The sequence below is a fragment of the Cebidichthys violaceus genome, unplaced genomic scaffold, assembly GCF_023349555.1.
Source record: "Cebidichthys violaceus isolate CVI_PGR_0920_01 unplaced genomic scaffold, fCebVio1.0.p SCAF_36, whole genome shotgun sequence".
In the NCBI taxonomy this organism is placed as follows: domain Eukaryota; kingdom Metazoa; phylum Chordata; class Actinopteri; order Perciformes; family Stichaeidae; genus Cebidichthys; species Cebidichthys violaceus.
In genome coordinates this window covers 66,528-85,000 of record NW_027176550.1, presented here as the reverse complement: position 1 = coordinate 85,000, position 18,473 = coordinate 66,528, and the positions used below count along the sequence as shown (strand labels likewise).

The 18,473-nt window shown below is 39.4% G+C and overlaps 1 protein-coding gene across 1 annotated transcript in view; it reads left to right on the top strand.

Moving 5' to 3' along the window:
* stx1b (syntaxin 1B) overlaps positions 1-3,021 on the top strand; it is an 11,287-nt gene extending 8,266 nt beyond the window's left edge. The window contains exons 7-9 of the mRNA XM_068725638.1: positions 1,782-1,919; positions 2,035-2,145; positions 2,787-3,021. Coding sequence (XP_068581739.1) covers positions 1,782-1,919; positions 2,035-2,145; positions 2,787-2,867 — 330 coding nt within the window. The 3' untranslated portion in view covers positions 2,868-3,021. The remainder of the gene's footprint in view (positions 1-1,781; positions 1,920-2,034; positions 2,146-2,786) is intronic.
* The last annotated feature ends 15,452 nt before the right edge of the window (positions 3,022-18,473 follow it).

Here is an 18,473-nt window from a genome sequence, read left to right as displayed (position 1 = left end):
GAAAATCAAAACGTTTGACACTGAGCTCCTCTGGTTGAAACCACACCCACCTGTGATGTCACAGCGTCCCAACCAGTGGAGGTCAGAAACACGGTTTACAGCCGGCGTTAAGTCACTCTGTAAGCAGGTAAGTAAGCCAGACGACACAACACCACTGGAGCTCAAAGGTCCTCCACCAACTCAACGTTCAGCTAGAAGCAAAAGAAACTGATTTACACTTTAAAAAAGTACCTGTTTGGTTTTATTTTGAAGATCCCAACGTCACCCTCTCCTTCAAAGTAAAAGTTGCATGTTTGCAGGAACCCCAGCCATAAGCAAGAAAGTTCAGATGACTTGAGCGTCACATGACCTCATGTCATGTTTCTAATTTTAAATACAGGAGAGACAACTGTGATCATAACTACAGCATTAAGGATATCCCCCCAAAATTATGATCATACGTATTTCTATGAATCATATTTATGTCTAAAACACTGGAAACACAAACAGACTAGAGAAGAGACGAAATACGTTCTCATTTATTCTTTGTTCTTCCATCACTTCTTCTTCTTTGAAGCTGCCATTGATGAAACTCACAACTTCCTGCAAAGATGTTTCACAATAAAAGTCTAGTGTAGAAATAGAATAGACATAGACAGACTCACCAAGGTTTTACAGAAACAACTGAAACGATCAGAGGAGTAATGTTACGAAGCGAAGAGAGCAACAGAAAGCACGTTGCTATCACCAGATGAGTGACTTTATTTTGCTTTTCTGTAACCAGCGTAGCATTAAAGCTTTTTACCACAGACTGTCTATAAGAAGTGGACGTAGACACCATGACGTCGTTGGTTTGTGGACGTTGTAAAGCATCAAGTTCGGCAATTTTGCCGTCGCCATCTTGGATTACGGGCGTCGCCATCTTGTTTTTTCCGCAACCAGTGAACAGGAAGTGACCATATCTGGTCTGAGGAGGAGTGACATAGAGACGCCGTATACGTCTCTGGTAGAGACCTGTTAATCACTGTGTAGCTCCGCCTCTAAATCATCCCCTGCTTTATGGTCTGTTTGACTCTAAATGGACCATAATGTACTAAATGAACATCATGCTGTATAGAAGAAGACTGTAAACTAGAGATTGAGACCATAAACTCATGTTTACAATGTTTACTGAGGGAATAAATCAAGAGAGAAGTAGAGTCATTTTAGACTAGACTTCTATACAACCAGAGGAGTCGCCCCCTGATGGACATTAGAGAGAATGCAGCTTTAACACTTTATAGAACCGGAGGTTGTCTCTTGCTTGTTAGCTAGCGTGCTAATTTCACCATGCTTTAATGCTACACTGGTTACAGGAAATGAGCGGAACAGCTGGCTGGTGGACGCCGGGTCCAACGGTCCCTTCGTCTCCCTGGAGAAGGACAAGTTAGCGTTACGTAGCTAACTAGCCTGCTAACCGTTTCCAGAGCTGCAACTAACTTTTTTTTACCGTACTAGTCAAACGACCACGGACAGCTCCTGTTATTCTATCTCTGTGGAGTTTAATCGAAAAAACAGCAAAGAAGCAATTAGAAATAAAACTATTTTTTTGTTGAGACACTCAGAGCAACACACCGGTGAGTATAACAAGCAACTGACATCCCTTTAAAGTTTATATAAACTAACCTATTTTTAATCTATTCTACTTTTTGGTTGTATATCATATATTTTCCTTTTAATCTCTGTATTAGTTTGAGACTCTTTTTATTTAAAACCAATCAGAGTGAAATAATGTCTGTGTTAAAAGACGTCCTCTCCTCCAGATCAAAATGGACTCTCAGATGACCAAGCAGGCTCTGAACGAGATCGAGACCCGACACACCGAGATCATCAAGCTGGAAAACAGCATCCGCGAGCTGCACGACATGTTCGTGGACATGGCCATGCTGGTGGAGAGCCAGGTGAGTGTGACGGCGAGCAGACGTCACAGGTCGATTGTGGGCGTCGCGTGTTTAAACTGAAACACCGTGTGTGTGTGTGTGTGTGTGTGTGTGTGTGTGTGTGTGTGTCATTCAGGGAGAGATGATTGACAGAATTGAGTACAACGTGGAGCACTCCGTGGACTACGTGGAGCGAGCCGTATCCGACACCAAGAAGGCCGTCAAATACCAGAGCCAGGCCCGCAAGGTAACGTGTTCATCAGGAGACCGGCTGTAGCGCCGCGTTTGCCGTGAACGCGGCACGGAACACGCAAATTCGCGGCAAAACTCATCGCCCTATCAGCGTTGAGATGCTCCTCCTGTCATCACTGACGTTGTTGAATCAGGAAATAAATACTGTATCCGTCTGTGTTCAGAGCTCCACGATACCTTCTGTTCGTAGAGACCAGACTGTGTAGACATGTTTGTGAACCAGACGGTAAAAAACAACAACCACGCTGCTGTGTTTACGTCTAGATGACGTCGTGTTGAGTGTTGATGGAGCGGCTGCAATGTTAGCTTAGCATAGCACCGATAGAACCAGACTCCATTCAGAAAACAAGTATTTAAAAGTTATTTACTGTTCGTCTTGAGGAGAGAACATGAATTTCGATTTTTTACTAATCTTCATCATTATGTAGATATTTCTGCATCGTTTTTTTTTATCAGTCTGTTGATATTAAATCGCATCAGAATGTTTTATTTAGTGTTCATAGAGCTGTAGTAAACCAGATAGGCTCAGTGAATACAGCTTTAGACGAAAAGGCGTTTAGATTCCTTCAGAAAAATCCCACATAGAGAACCCACCAACCTGTGTGTCTCCTGCCCCCCCCCCCCCCCCCCTTGCAGAAGAAGATCATGATCATCATCTGCTGCGTCATCCTGGGCGTGGTCCTGGCGTCAACCATCGGCGGCACGCTGGGCTTCTAGAGACGCTCCGTGACGACCGACACCGACTGACCGTCCGACCGCCAGCATAGAAAAGAAAACACCGACGACGACGACGACGACACGAAAAACTTGAAACACAAATGCAAGACAGATAAACCAATCAGCTAGGAAGCGATAACGATCCAATCACAGATAGAGGAAACACCGTGGGGTTGGGTGGGGTTCAAAAAACAAAGACAAAAAAAAAAACACAATAAAAAACCATCACATTATAGCTGACCTAAATACATAACGTATAGAAAAAGAGGGAATAAACCTACTATTTATTACAGATGTACATGTACATGTATTGAACATATGAAGCAACACATGGGTTAGCTCCCTGTAAAACAATATGATGACCGATAATATGACGTTTACTTGTTTGTTTGTTTGGCCTTTTTTTTTTCTTTCTTTTTTTTTTTTAAACACTTTCTTTTCGTTTTTTTCGGGAGTCTCTCCGAGGACAGCGATGGCGACGGCTGCCGGGTGAGAGTTCTACGGGACGAGCGTTCCAAGAGCCAGAACCTTATATCTGTTCCTTACACAGGTGTAAGGAACCGAGCGCGTTCTAGAACGTCGCAGAACACGTTCTCTGTGAGTGAGCTCAAGCGTTGTCCTTCTAGAGGACGGAGAGAAAGAACTCCTGTCGGGTTCTGGAGCTCTGAACGGAATGTCGAACGCCGGAACGTTCCCGGAACGCTGTCCCGCAGGACGAGCACCCCGCCGTCTTTGGTAGAACCAATTGTGGTCCCCCTCGTTTCTGGGAGGGAGGGGCCGTCCTCGCCTGTTGGGGCTCAGACCGCCTCTTTAGATCGCCTCTCATTGGTTGCTCACTCCTGTCATTCACCTTCAGTCAGCCTCTTAAATTAGCTCAGACTGGCAAAGCCCGACCTGCCACGCGGCATTTATAAAGAACGACAAGGAAAGAAAGAGCAGTGACACGCTGCCCACTTTGAGAAAACACAATGTGTGCGTGTGTGTGTGTGTGCGCGTGTGTGTGTGTGTGTGTGTGTGTGTGGGGGTGGGATGGTGGGATGTTTTGGGGGTGTCTTTGCAACGTGGCAGGTTTCCACGACAACAGCCTCCCCTTCTTGTCACATCTATCCAACCAAAGAGCGGGGAGGAGGGGGGAGGGCCTCTGGTTTACCTGCTGAATTTGATTTGAAAACGTGACGTTTGACTGACAGGTGAACGGTGGGAAGGAAGGGGGGGGGGGGGGGGGGGGGGGGGGGCGGGTTAGAAGGAGCTGGGAGGAGGCGGACAGTCAATCTATGCAGTTTAGATAAGAGGAAGACGACTCGTCCCGCCTCCCCCACCCAAAGATAGTGAGGGGGATCGTGAGGTCACACCTGTTCTTAAGGAACGATTCTTTAAAAAAAATGAAGAGAACACATTAAAGAGTAAAGAAGAAGAAAAACTCAAACATAACTTTATAAAAACGAACAAGCGAGCTAAGAGATGGACAGACATCGTATATGAAACCCCCCCGATGCTGGCGTGCCCTGGTTACCTAGTTACCTGGTTACCTGAGTGTCGTGGTTTATTTTGTTCTGGGGAACGTTTGTTGCTTCGTTGTTCCGTGGTGCTGCTGTTCTTTAGTGCGTGACGTGTCCCGTGACGTATCGGCCTGACATCCTTTAGCTGGTTTTACTGTTTAGTCCGTATTGGTTTTGATGCATCCGCCTGGTTTTCCTCTCTGCATCCCTTCCGTCCCCCGTCCCCCGTCTGCGTCTGTTTTTTGGGGGATTGTGACTCGTGATTCACAACCTGTTTTTAGGTGCTACTGAACAGGAGAGGCTTCCTATTGGTGGATGTTAACCCTCCGTGGAAGGTGGAACATGTGACACACACACACAAACACACACGTTCACATTACATTCACAACACGTTGCATGAACACCTCGTATACATTGAACGTCTCACACAGACACACTAGAAACACCCCCCCCCTCCCCCTCCACACTTTAAAATGCACACTTTCCCTGCGTTACATATCACACCAGTGCTAGACTGGGTCGCTTAGCATGCTATAGCGTTAGCTCGTGTTACATGTAGATCGTGTAGAAGCTGCTTGTTGGAGATTGAGCTCAAGTTTTCTGGTCTTTTTTTTTATATTAAAGTCACTCTCCGTGTGTCTGGACCAGTGTTGGGGAAAGAATGAAGCTTAAGAAATACATTCTTGACATTAGTTTTTATTCGATTACTCGTCTTTTCCAGAGTGTTTCTTTGCAAATTCAATCTGAAAGTTTTTGAAAAAGGTTAATAGTCTGTCAAACGAGCTAAATTCCTATTGGCCTCTTTCATAAATATGTAGCAAATATACAGAAAATCTATCTTTCAAAATGTATTTACTGTATATCAGACAGCGTTAGCATTAGCTGTTAGCTGTGACTTCACTCTGCTTCTTTTTTCTTTTACACTAATGAAGCTTTGATAGAAGCTAATAATTTGAAGTCAGCTAATCTGAATTTAACGTGTTAAACCTCAACACTGCTCCAGATTGGGGGCAACACATGCGTGTGCGTTACGTTCGTCGTACTAGCATGTTTTGTTTCGTTAACGTGGTTTTCCGTGTTGAGAAGTAACATCAAATGTGCGTTGTCCCCCAAAACTAGGACACACGGGGGTGTGTGTGTGTGTTAAAAATGACTACACAGTATTGTGACTTTTATGTCGTGGGGGTTTAAGGAGGGAGGTTTGTCCGTGTTCAGGCTCTGTGATACGGGGGTACGTCTGCCCTCCGTTGAGGCCCCACGCCGGACCGTCCTGTCCACGTCACAATCACTGTCAACAAACACCACCTTAAACTCCACTGAACCGGTCCACACTACACTCGGTGTCAAAGCAATAAAGTCAGTTTGTTATCGCTAAGTTTCATTTGACAGAAAAAAGTGTTAGCTAGCTAAACTGTGTCTAGACTCTGAACCCGACATAAGAGTTGCGAAGTGGACGGAGTCGTCTCACACGACATTCACGTGAAACTCTCTTTTATTGAAGCGTCGACCACTGACTTACAAAATATATCTGCTTCTTTACGCTCCACTTTACAACTCTTGTTGCTCTGGGAGGCTTCGTTTTGGCCCAGAAGCTAACGTTGTTAGCTCACATTCTGTCCAACGACCCGAGGCAACGTTAGCTTCCCTGGCTAACGGTACTTTCCAGGCAGCCATAGCGACGTGTCGACACGAGGAAGCGGCTTTGTTTGAATATGTGTGTGTGTGTGTGTGGGTGTTTTTTCTTGGGAGTCGTAGTAGTTAGCGCTGTTAGTCGTAGATGTCTGTGATGCTGTATTAGTCGCTAGATGAGATAAAAGAATGAGGACTTGTTTAGCTCCAGGTTTGGAGAAGAGTGGAGGTGGGAGTTTTTTTAATTTTCATTCTTTTGACTTCCCAAAACCAAAACTTAACTTCTGTGTTCACCAAAGTTCAGCACACACCCCCTAAACCCCTCCAAGCAGCAAAATCCAATAGATGTGTGTTTAATAAATCGTCAGTAGATTTAGAATAATTTAGCACTTTTTTCTCTGCTGTTGTGTTGTCAACGTTCATGGCTTCATTCTGTCTTTCTGAGTGTTTTCTAGACTGTATAGTTCAGACACTGAATCTGTCCACATAAGGGATTAAATATCAAAACATGTTTGCACCTGTAAAAAGTTGTTATACTTACATTTCCCAGGTGTCTTTGGACTCACTTTTGGACTCGCAGTGCTTCGTTCATCCCCTGATAGTTACATCGTAACGTCAGCCACGCGATATTTAATTCAGTTTCTCGATGGTTGTCGAGATGATGTCACGGTCGTCGCGGTATTCTTTTGCGACGGTTCGGCGATGTGTGAGGAATGCCGTCGTAGCACCAGCCAGCTTGTTGACACTGATGTTTCATTGCCGTGTGTTTTTTCTGTAACGTTCCATCAGGCCTCGCCGCCATCCTCCCACGGGAAAGAAAACACGGACAAACATCCCAAAACCACGTTAAGGTTTTATTAAACAACACCGGTGAAGTTTGTCCGAGTCTTCGGTCTCCTTGTCCTTTTGTCTTCCCTCTTCCTGTTTGTGTTGTTTGGTTGTACAAAATAAAAAAGACGACGTTGAGGATCGGGAGTCTGCGCCTTCCCTTCCCCGGAAGACCCCGCCAATTCCGTGTGTGTAATAATGATAATAATAATAATAACAATAATAATAATGATAATAATAATAAAAAAGGCATGCAAAAGCGTTGTGGAGTTTGCATGATGGTGTTTTTTGTACCCCACCCCCAACCTGCCCTCCATGTCGTGCACTTTACCGTTCATCGGACCTGTCGTTGGTTAGCACGTTAGCTAACCACTACATTCTGAATTGATTTTAAAACTAAAACATGAAACACGTGCTGGCGTCACATGTCAACGCGTGTTTTTTTATTTGTAACCTTGTTGGACCTGTTGAAGGAGCAGGTTGAGGTGAACTTGTTGAAAAGCTAAACTTTTGAAATGTGCTGCCGTTGACTTCAACCATTCTGCTTCAGCCATTATGCTTCTCCCCACCATCGTCCTCCGACCACCAACCCTCGTCACCCCCCCCCCCCCCCCCCCGTCATCGTCCTCTGCCCCCCCCCCCCCCCCCCTCCCCCGCGCTGGGTTACACACCTCCGTTACTAACTGACCTCTGTGCTGTTGCATTAGTTGCATTAGTGTGTTGTGTTTTTGTGGGACTTTGTCCCCACTAAGGTGGATGAAGCGTCAACCTGTGGGCGAACCTCCACCCGGCCTAGTGTGTGTGCAGCATGCCCCCCTTCCTCTTCAGTGAAACAAGATTGGTGCATAAATGTGCGAATGTGTGTGTTGTCGAGTTTGTTTAGATGTGCGAAGCATCCGATCGCAGGTCCACGGAGTTTTCAGCCGTTTGATGAATTCCACTTTTGTTTTTTAATTGTTGACAGATGGGACGAGATAAGAGATCCGACATATTTATAGGACGCCATGATCACTGTTATTATCTTATTAAAATTCAAACCAAAGCGTTTTTTGCCCCCCCCCCCCCTTCATGTGTTCTCAAAAATATTTGCCGTTAATATCAAAGAGCACAACGCGAGTCAAGTTTACACTGAGATGTTCGTCACAAATGGTAAAAATATATAATAACAAAACTTCAAATGCCCCCCCCCCCCCCCCCCCCGCCCACCACCAGCCAGCCAGCCAATAATAATCTCACGCCACAACAATGATGTCTGCCTCCACACCCCCTTTGTTCCTTTTCACCCGTAGATGTTAGTTTGTGGTCTGATTAGTGTAAAATAAATATGACGCATAATCATCCGTTATAAAATATTAGCACATTAGCTTCTTCTCCACTCGAGGCATAAACGGAGACAATGGTGGTGCTTTCTTATTCTATTTATGAATTGCCGTTATTCTTGTTATTTTGGTGTCATTTTCTGTACAGCTTGTTTATCAGTCTCTACGTTCACACTACGGGATCGATGCTAACCTGCAGGTTTTGAGGTTTGTTAGCTAGCTAGCTAGCTAGCTAATCAGTTAGCATCTCTTCTCTAGTTTGTGTTTAGCCGTGCAAATGGGAATAATTTGAAGGTAAATTACAACGAAGCAGCTAACAACGCTAACAATGCTTCAATGTAATTCAAGTCAGTTTTGACTTGTTTGTCCGCGGTCCGAACTGCATCACCTATAATTTACAAATAATGTTTAATAATTAACGATAAAATACTATAAATTTCTGTTGTGCAGGTGAAGTAAAGATACACGATCTTTTACTGAGACTGGGGGAAAAAAACTGGGGGCTAACAAACATCAGCTAGCGTCCGGTGCTGTTTAGCTAGCTTGCTAGACAGCTAACAAAACTAGCCGCTAGCTAACTAGCTTCCATAAAACCTCCAGTGAACATGTTCCTGTGTGTGAGACAGGACTGCAGCCTTGTCAACTGAAGTCACATATATAGACAAGAATATATATATATATAAATCTTACATCAACATACTGCATTTCTATAATTGTGTGTGTGTGTGTGTGTGTGTGTGTGTGTGTGTGTGTGCGTGTGTGCGTGTGTGTGTGGTTGTGTATCCACGACTGCTTCTATTGGCTGTGTACAGTTTTTGTGAGAGCGGGATGCAGGAAGCAGGAAAAATCATCCAGAGACGAGTTTTGGTTGCGACGCCAAGACTCCAAAGATTGACTTACCGTTAGCTGTTAGCCGTTGGCCGTTAGCCTGTGTGTGGAAGGTGACTGGGCGTATTGTTTCACACATGTCCTGGAAAAATGACTTTCTGTAGTTTGAGGTCATCTTAACATCAATATGCTCTGCAGTTATTTCTGCAAAATAAACAGTTTTTAGTTTCAATCAACAGACACAAAATTCAAGTTAGTCGTGCTTTGTATTTATTTGTTTTTGTTACTCTGTTTGTCGGACGATTTAAACTCTTCTCCTCGATGATTTTTTTCGTCTTCCTGAAAGAACATTTTCAAAAACCAAAACCTGTTCAGAAGCTCTGCTCTGGATGACGATGACGAAATGGAAAACGTTTGTTTGTTTATTTGTTTGTTGTTTGCTTCGATCGGCCCTCGTCAGCAGGAGCAGCTTGATATTAATTGTTGTTTCTGATGATGATTTCTTTTGACGCTCCAGCCGTCCGTCGTACGAGACAGTATTCGGGTTTTGAATCAGTGTTTTTTTTCCCTTCGTAGGAAGGGTGGGAGGAGTCAGGGGGAGGGGCAATAAGGTAGACCACGCCCATATGGTCTCCTGCCATAGCAAGTAGAAAAGACACTTAAATAACATTGTTATTATCATCATCATTATTATTATTATTATTATTACCATAAAATGACAAATAAAAATGCAGTAAAAACATTTGCAAAAACCCAGAGGGAGAACGAACGGCTTCACACAAAGTGATCACACATTCAAAACTTTTAAAAAAGGACGATTCTATAATAGCAATGATTTAAAGACGTACAAAAAGGAGTTATGTTATCATAAATAATAGTAGTAATATTGAATATTGAATGCTCGCAATTTTGTCAAACTGAAACTGGATTCTTTGTGTTATGTAATTATTGTAAATAACTTCAAAGAGAGAAAAAATGACTTGCATGTCTATGTATAAATCTACTGAGATATCTATTCCCGTCAAAGTTGACAAGTAGTTCGATCTCTGTCCTTTTTTTTTACCCTTTTGCTTTCCCCAGTCCCAGAGGCTCCGCCCACTGGCTCCTCTGATGAAAGTGCTTCCCTCCATATTAGAAGAAGAGTCAATTGAACTCTCTCTCTCTGTCTGTCTGTCTGTCTGACTCGGTGTCTCTCGACCCACAGCTAGCTACCCAAACCACAAACCCACCACCTGGTCTCTTTACCTGCCGTGTACCCCAGAGTGTAGCCCGCACCCTAACGTAACCTAAAGTAACCAGATCCCTAGATAGTCCGTGCTAATGCTAACAGCCCTTTGATTAGCATTAGCAGCTCCAAGATGGCGGCGAATTTGAACGTTCATTGATAAAAGACGTGTTGATTTTTACCGTTAAACCATTAACTTTTAGTAAAAACCAGCTGGTCTTAATGCTGTAATTCAATGGGCTGATATCTCATTCCCACTGTAAGTCAATGGGCTGATATCTCAGTCCCACTGTAAATCAATGGTTTGATATCATCTCAGTCTCACTGTAAGTCAATGAGCTGATATCATCTCAGTCCCACTGTAAGTCAATGGGCTGATATCTCAGTCCCATTGTAAGTCAATGGGCTGATATCTCAGTCCCACTGTAAGTCAATGGGCTGATATCATCTCAGGCCCATTGTAAGTCAATGGGCTGATATCATCTCAGTCCCACTGTAAGTCAATGGGCTTGTATCTCAGGCCCACTGTAAGTCAATGGGCTGATATCATCTCAGGCCCATTGTAAGTCAATGGGCTTGTATCTCAGGCCCACTGTAAGTCAATGGGCAGATATCTTTTAGAAACAGGTTGTAGAATCACAGTGTACCTCAAACAACCATCAGTCTTCCTGCTTAGTTCCCATCACGTAGTCCTGGTCCGGTTCCTGGAGGAGGTCTTAGCTTCAGTTTCTCAAAGATGTCGAAGTGACTCGAAGCTGAAAAACCTGAATCTCAAACAGATTTTTTTCTTTGCCTTCGATGTTTTTTTGAGGAACTCGTTCTCCCGACGTCACCCCCCCCCCCCACCACCACCACCACCACCACCACCACCTCTGACTCGGGTGCCCAATCTGCAGCCTCAAACAGGCCGACCGAAAAACACAAGCGTGCAATATTTAGAGAAACAAGGGCTTTCTTCACCATGCAGAGGCGTCCATGAGCTCTCACCTCCTGCAGGAACTCCATTCAGTAAATCACCTACAAATGAAGACAATAACTCTCTATCTCTCTCTCTCTCTCTCTCTCTCTCTCTCTCTCTCTGTGTCTGTCTCTCTATCTCTATCTGTGTCTGTCTCTCTTTGTCTCTCTCTCTATGGGGGGGGGGGGGGGGGGGGGGGGACACGGCAGGACGAGAGACGCGAGGTCAGAAAACAATATTTCCCTAAAATAAAATGAGACATGACAGAAGGACAGGGCGTCGCTCTGCAGAACAACTTTGACCGGAAAATGCAACTTGTGTCCCGTTTTTTTTGTGTGTGTGTATGTGTGCGTAGCGTAAAATGTAAAAGCGATCTGTCCCCCCCCCTTCCCCTCCTCCCTCCTCCACCCCCCCTCTTAAAAAAGATCCCCTGTCTCCCCCCTCCTCCCCCTCTCTCGTACTGCTGTTGGCTGTTCTGTTTAGTTCATGTGACGTGCCAGTATCCCCCCCATCCCTTCCACTCTACCTTACCCATTTACCTCCCCCCCTCTCCCCCATCCTCTCTCTCTCTCCCCCTCCCCCTCTCTCTCTCTCTCTCTCTCTCTCTCTCTCTCTCTCTCTCTCTCTCTCTCTTTCTCTCTCTCTCTTCATGGATCTTTAAGATGACAACTCTATGCAGATGCTGTCTTTTATAAGTGTGTCAAAAATTTTAATTTAAAATAAAAATCTTAAAAAAAAAAAAAAAACCCTGACAGACATATTGAAATGACAACAAAAAATGAATAAAGAAAAGGATTGTTCAGTGTACTCTTTGTTTCCTGTCTCCTTTCTTTCCTGTAAAGGTTTCACAATAAGAGCCTGTGGAGCAGCTGAAAGGCTTTTATTGTGAAATATCTTGGATTCTAAAAACCAGATGATTTCAAACATTGTGTTAAAAATGAGAAGATGAATTTATTTAATGATTCTGCTGTTGAAGTTTTACATATTAACATATTTTTCATGTAAGTGATGAAAGAACCAATTATTATTGTGGATAAAACCAGTATTTTATAAACCTGACCAGTAATAAATATTATTATTATATATTTTTTTATATTATTTTAAATTATTTAGCATCGGTTGGGGACTATTTTCAGCGGCGGATGAATCCACATCTGAGTATTTAAATGTGTTTTTCAGTCAGAATAAAAACTTCAGAGTTCATGAATTTGACATTTTATTAGAAACACGTAAACATATAAAGAAGAAAACAAAAGTCATCAACAGATATCACACAGGTGATGAGGTCATTGTGACATCATCAAACCAAACAGCATCATTTTGCATCCCCAAACCGAAGTGAACCGTCTACACAATACAATATTGTAAGAATAACCATACAAATGTTTTTTTTATTTCTGTATCTAATAATTAATAATTCATTATGACAACGTGTTTTTCTAGTAAATATGAAACGTTTTTATCATAATTGTGAGATGTGTTTTTTTTATAATCTCATTATTACGACAAAACAATCGATGGAAACGGTAGAAATGTAGTTTTTTTTAAGGACGGGACACAAAATGGCCGCCACAACGACTGCAGCTTCACTTTTGAGCCACAAAACATCAATTTTATTTTATATATTTATAAAATATGATCAACTCATGTAACTCTAACCCCTTCCACCATCATCATCATCACTCTCTAAAACTTTACTGGTCTTCACTTTAACTATCTAACATATAACATGTTATATAAAACATATAACAGAAGACGGTCAGCTTTGTCCTCCGTAGAAACACAACAAACCAATCAGAAGCTCCAACTCAGCTCATCATCATAACTTTTACGACGTTCCATACTATGGTATTTTAAGACATACTGTACTACAACTTTGTATGAAATATTATACTATGATTTTTTTTAATGTTTGTACGATATAAAAATGTATATGACAAAGTATATAACCTGTTGTGACACACTACACTATGAAGTTTTATGTAGTTTTCACAACATTCTATTCAGTGATGTTATGACTTTTTGTGAAATACTAAACTATGACTCTTTATATCATAATATACTATGGGTACATCCCAAGTCTCTTAATTGCATCCCCGTTTCCCTCACTTGTCTCCTTTCCTTGTGTTGTATTTCCTTGTTTCCTCTCTCCTCGCATGGTTTCCTTGCGAGGAGAGAGGAAACAAGGAAATATTTTTTAAGAGATATGAGACGTCCTTTCCTCAGTTCAATATGGAGGAGCAGAACAACTTCCTGTTCAAGCGAGGAGCGAGGAAACGACAAATAAGAGACTTGGGATGTACCCTATAACTTTTTCAACATACTATACTATGACTTTTTTTGCCATACTATACTATGACTTTTTTCGCCGTACTATACTATGACTTTTTTCGCCGTACTATACTATGACTTTTTTCGACATACTATACTATGACTTTTTTAATACATTTTTACAACATACTATACTATGACTCTATTACACACTATACTATAATTTTTTCGACATACTATAACTTTTTCGACATACTATACTATGACTTTTTTTGACACTATACTATGACTTTTTTGACGTACTATACTATGACTTTTTTGACGTACTATACTATGACTTTATTACATACTATACTATGACTTTTTTCGACATGCTATACTATGACTATTAAGTCTCTTTTTAGAACCCCATGTTCTGTGACTCTTCAGTGGCACAGAAGTAGACTCAGGGTCTTTCCTTCACAAGATCAGCAGTTCAATCCCTGGTTGTTCTTGTACATGACAAGACAAACGTAATACATCCTGAAGCTGGTTCCATCAGAGAATGAATTTCTTTGAAAGTGTGAATGACTTTCATTGCTAATTGGCTTTTATAACAGAACATACTGTACTATGACTTTTTACGACATTATGTACTCTGACTTTTTTCGACATATTATACTATGACTTTTTTAATGACTTTCTTCGACATGCTATACTATGACTTTTTTCGACATATTATACTATGACTTTTTTTGACATACTATACTATGACTTTTTTCGACATATTATACTATGACTTTTTTCGACATGCTATACTATGACTTTTTTTGACATACTATGCTATGACTTTTTTCAACATGCTATACTATGACTTTTTTAATGACTTTTTACGACATACTATACTATGACTTTTTTTGACATACTATACTATGACTTTTTTCGACATACTATACTATGACTTTTTTCGACATGCTATATTATGACTTTTTTCAACATACTATACTATGACTTTTTATTACATCTAATACTATGACTTTTTTTGACATACTATACTACGACTTTTTACGACATTATGTACTCTGACTTTTTTCGACATACTATACTATGACTTTTTTAATTAATTTTTTCGAACGTACTATACTATGACTTTTTTCGACATACTATACTATGACTTTTTTAATACATTTTTATGACATACTATACTATGACTCTATTACACACTATACTATAATTTTTTTGACATACTATAACTTTTTCGACATACTATACTATGACTTTTTTCGACATACTATACTATGACTTTTTTCGACATGCTATATTATGACTTTTTAATGACTTTTTTCGACATACTATACTATGACTTTTTTCGACATACTATACTATGACTTTTTTAATGACTTTTTACGACATACTATACTATGACTTTTTTCGACATACTATACTATGACTTTTTTCGACATGCTATATTATGACTTTTTAATGACTTTTTTCGACATACTATACTATGACTTTTTTCGACATACTATACTATGAGTTTTTTCAACATACTATACTATGACTTTTTTCGACATGCTATATTATGACTTTTTTCAACATGCTATACTATGACTTTTTTATGACTTTTTTCGACAAACTATACTATGACTTTTTCAACATACTATACTATGACTTTTTATTACATCTAATACTATGACTTTTTTCGACATGCTATACTATGACTATTAAGTCTCTTTTTAGAACCCCATGTTCTGTGACTCTTCAGTGGCACAGAAGTAGACTCAGGGTCTTTCCTTCACAAGATCAGCAGTTCGATCCCTGGTTGTTCTTGTACATGACAAGACAAACGTAATACATCCTGAAGCTGGTTCCATCAGAGAATGAGTTTCTTTGAAAGTGTGAATGACTTTCATTGCTAATTGGCTTTTATAACAGAACATACTGTACTATGACTTTTTACGACATTATGTACTCTGACTTTTTTCGACATATTATACTATGACTTTTTTAATGACTTTCTTCGACATGCTATACTATGACTTTTTTTGACATACTATACTATGACTTTTTTCGACATGCTATACTATGACTTTTTTTGACATACTATGCTATGACTTTTTTCAACATGCTATACTATGACTTTTTTAATGACTTTTTACGACATACTATACTATGACTTTTTTTGACATACTATACTATGACTTTTTTCGACATACTATACTATGACTTTTTTCAACATACTATACTATGACTTTTTTCGACATGCTATATTATGACTTTTTTCAACATGCTATACTATGACTTTTTTATGACTTTTTTCGACAAACTACACTATGACTTTTTCAACATACTATACTATGACTTTTTATTACATCTAATACTATGACTTTTTTTGACATACTATACTATGACTTTTTCCGACATGCTATACTATGACTTTTTTAATGACTTTTTTCGACATGCTATACTATGACTTTTTTCGACATGCTATACTATGACTATTAAGTCTCTTTTTAGAACCCCATGTTCTGTGACTCTTCAGTGGCACAGAAGTAGACTCAGGGTCTTTCCTTCACAAGATCAGCAGTTCGATCCCTGGTTGTTCTTGTACATGACAAGACAAACGTAATACATCCTGAAGCTGGTTCCATCAGAGAATGAATTTCTTTGAAAGTGTGAATGACTTTCATTGCTAATTGGCTTTTATCACATAACATACTATACTATGACTTTTTTAAATACTTTTTTTGACATGCTATACTATGACTTTTTTAAATACTTTTTTCGACATATTATACTATGACTTTTATCGACATATTATACTATGACTTTTTTCGACATGCTATACTATGACTTTTTTCGACATGCTATACTATGACTTTTTAAATTACTTTTTTGACATACTATACTATGACTTTTTTAATTACTTTTTTCGACATGCTATACTATGACTTTTTTCGACATTTTATACTATGACTTTTTTCGACATGCTATACTATGACTTTTTTCGACATTTTATACTATGACTTTTTTCGACATGCTATACTATGACTTTTTTCGACATTTTATACTATGACTTTTTTCGACATGCTATATTATGACTTTTTAATGACTTTTTTCGACATACTATACTATGACTTTTTTCGACATACTATACTATGACTTTTTTAATGACTTTTTACGACATACTATACTATGACTTTTTTCGACATACTATACTATGACTTTTTTTGACATGCTATATTATGACTTTTTAATGACTTTTTTTGACATACTATACTATGACTTTTTTCGACATACTATACTATGACTTTTTTAATTACTTTTTTCGACATGCTATACTATGACTTTTTTCGACATATTATACTATGACTTTTTTCGACATACTATACTATGACTTTTTTCGACATGCTATACTATGACTTTTTTAATGACTTTTTACGACATACTATACTATGACTTTTTTTGACATGCTATATTATGACTTTTTTCAACATGCTACACTATGAATTTTTTATGACTTTTTTCGACAAACTATACTATGATTTTTCAACATACTATACTATGACTTTTTATTACATCTAATACTATGACTTTTTTCGACATGCTATACTATGACTATTAAGTCTCTTTTTAGAACCCCATGTTCTGTGACTCTTCAGTGGCACAGAAGTAGACTCAGGGTCTTTCCTTCACAAGATCAGCAGTTCAATCCCTGGTTGTTCTTGTACATGACAAGACAAACGTAATACATCCTGAAGCTGGTTCCTTCAGAGACTTGTTTTTTTTTGAAAGTGTGAATGACTTTCATTGCAAACTGGCTTTTATAACAGAACATACTATACAATGACTTTTTACAACATTATGTTCTCTGACTTTTTTCGACATACTATACTATGACTTTCTTCGACATGCTACACTATGACTTTTTTAATGACTTTTTTCAACACGCTATACTATGACTTTTTTAATGACTTTTTTCAACATGCTATACTATAACTTTTTTAATGACTTTTTTCGACATGCTATACTATGACTTTTTTAATGAATTTCTTCGACATGCTATATACTATGACTTTTTTCGACATGCTATACTATGACTTTTAAGTCTCTTTTTAGAACCCCATGTTCTGTGACTCTTCAGTGGCACAGAAGTAGACTCAGGGTCTTTCCTTCACAAGATCAGCAGTTCGATCCCTGGTTGTTCTTGTACATGACAAGACAAATGTAATACATCCTGAAGCTGGTTCTATCAGAGAATGAATTTCTTTGAAAGTGTGAATGACTTTCATTGCAAACTGGCTTTTATAACAGAACATACTATACTACGACTTTTTACGACATTATGTACTCTGACTTTTTTCGACATACTATACTATGACTTTTTTAATTATTTTTTTGACATGCTATACTATGACTTTTTTAATGACTTTTTTTGACATGCTATACTATGACTTTTTTCGACATGCTATACTATGACTTTTTTCGACATGCTATACTATGACTATTAAGTCTCTTTTTAGAACCCCATGTTCTGTGACTCTTCAGTGGCACAGAAGTAGACTCAGGGTCTTTCTTTCACAAGATCAGCAGTTCGATCCCTGGTTGTTCTTGTACATGACAAGACAAACGTAATACATCCTGAAGCTGGTTCTATCAGAGAATGAATTTCTTTGAAAGTGTGAATGACTTTCATTGCTAATTGGCTTTTATAACAGAACATACTATACTATGACTTTTTTAAATACTTTTTTCGACATGCTATACTATGACTTTTTTCGACATACTATACTATGACTTTTTTCGACATATACTATGACTTTTTTTGACATGCTATACTATGACTTTTTTAATTACTTTTTTCGTCATACTATACTATGACTTTTTTAATGACTTTCTTCGACATACTATACTATGACTTTTTTCGACATACTATACTATGACTTTTTAATGACTTTTTTTGACATACTATACTATGACTTTTTTCGACATGCTATACTATGACTTTTTTTGATGTACTATACTATGACTTTTTTCGACATACTATACTATGACTTTTTAATGACTTTT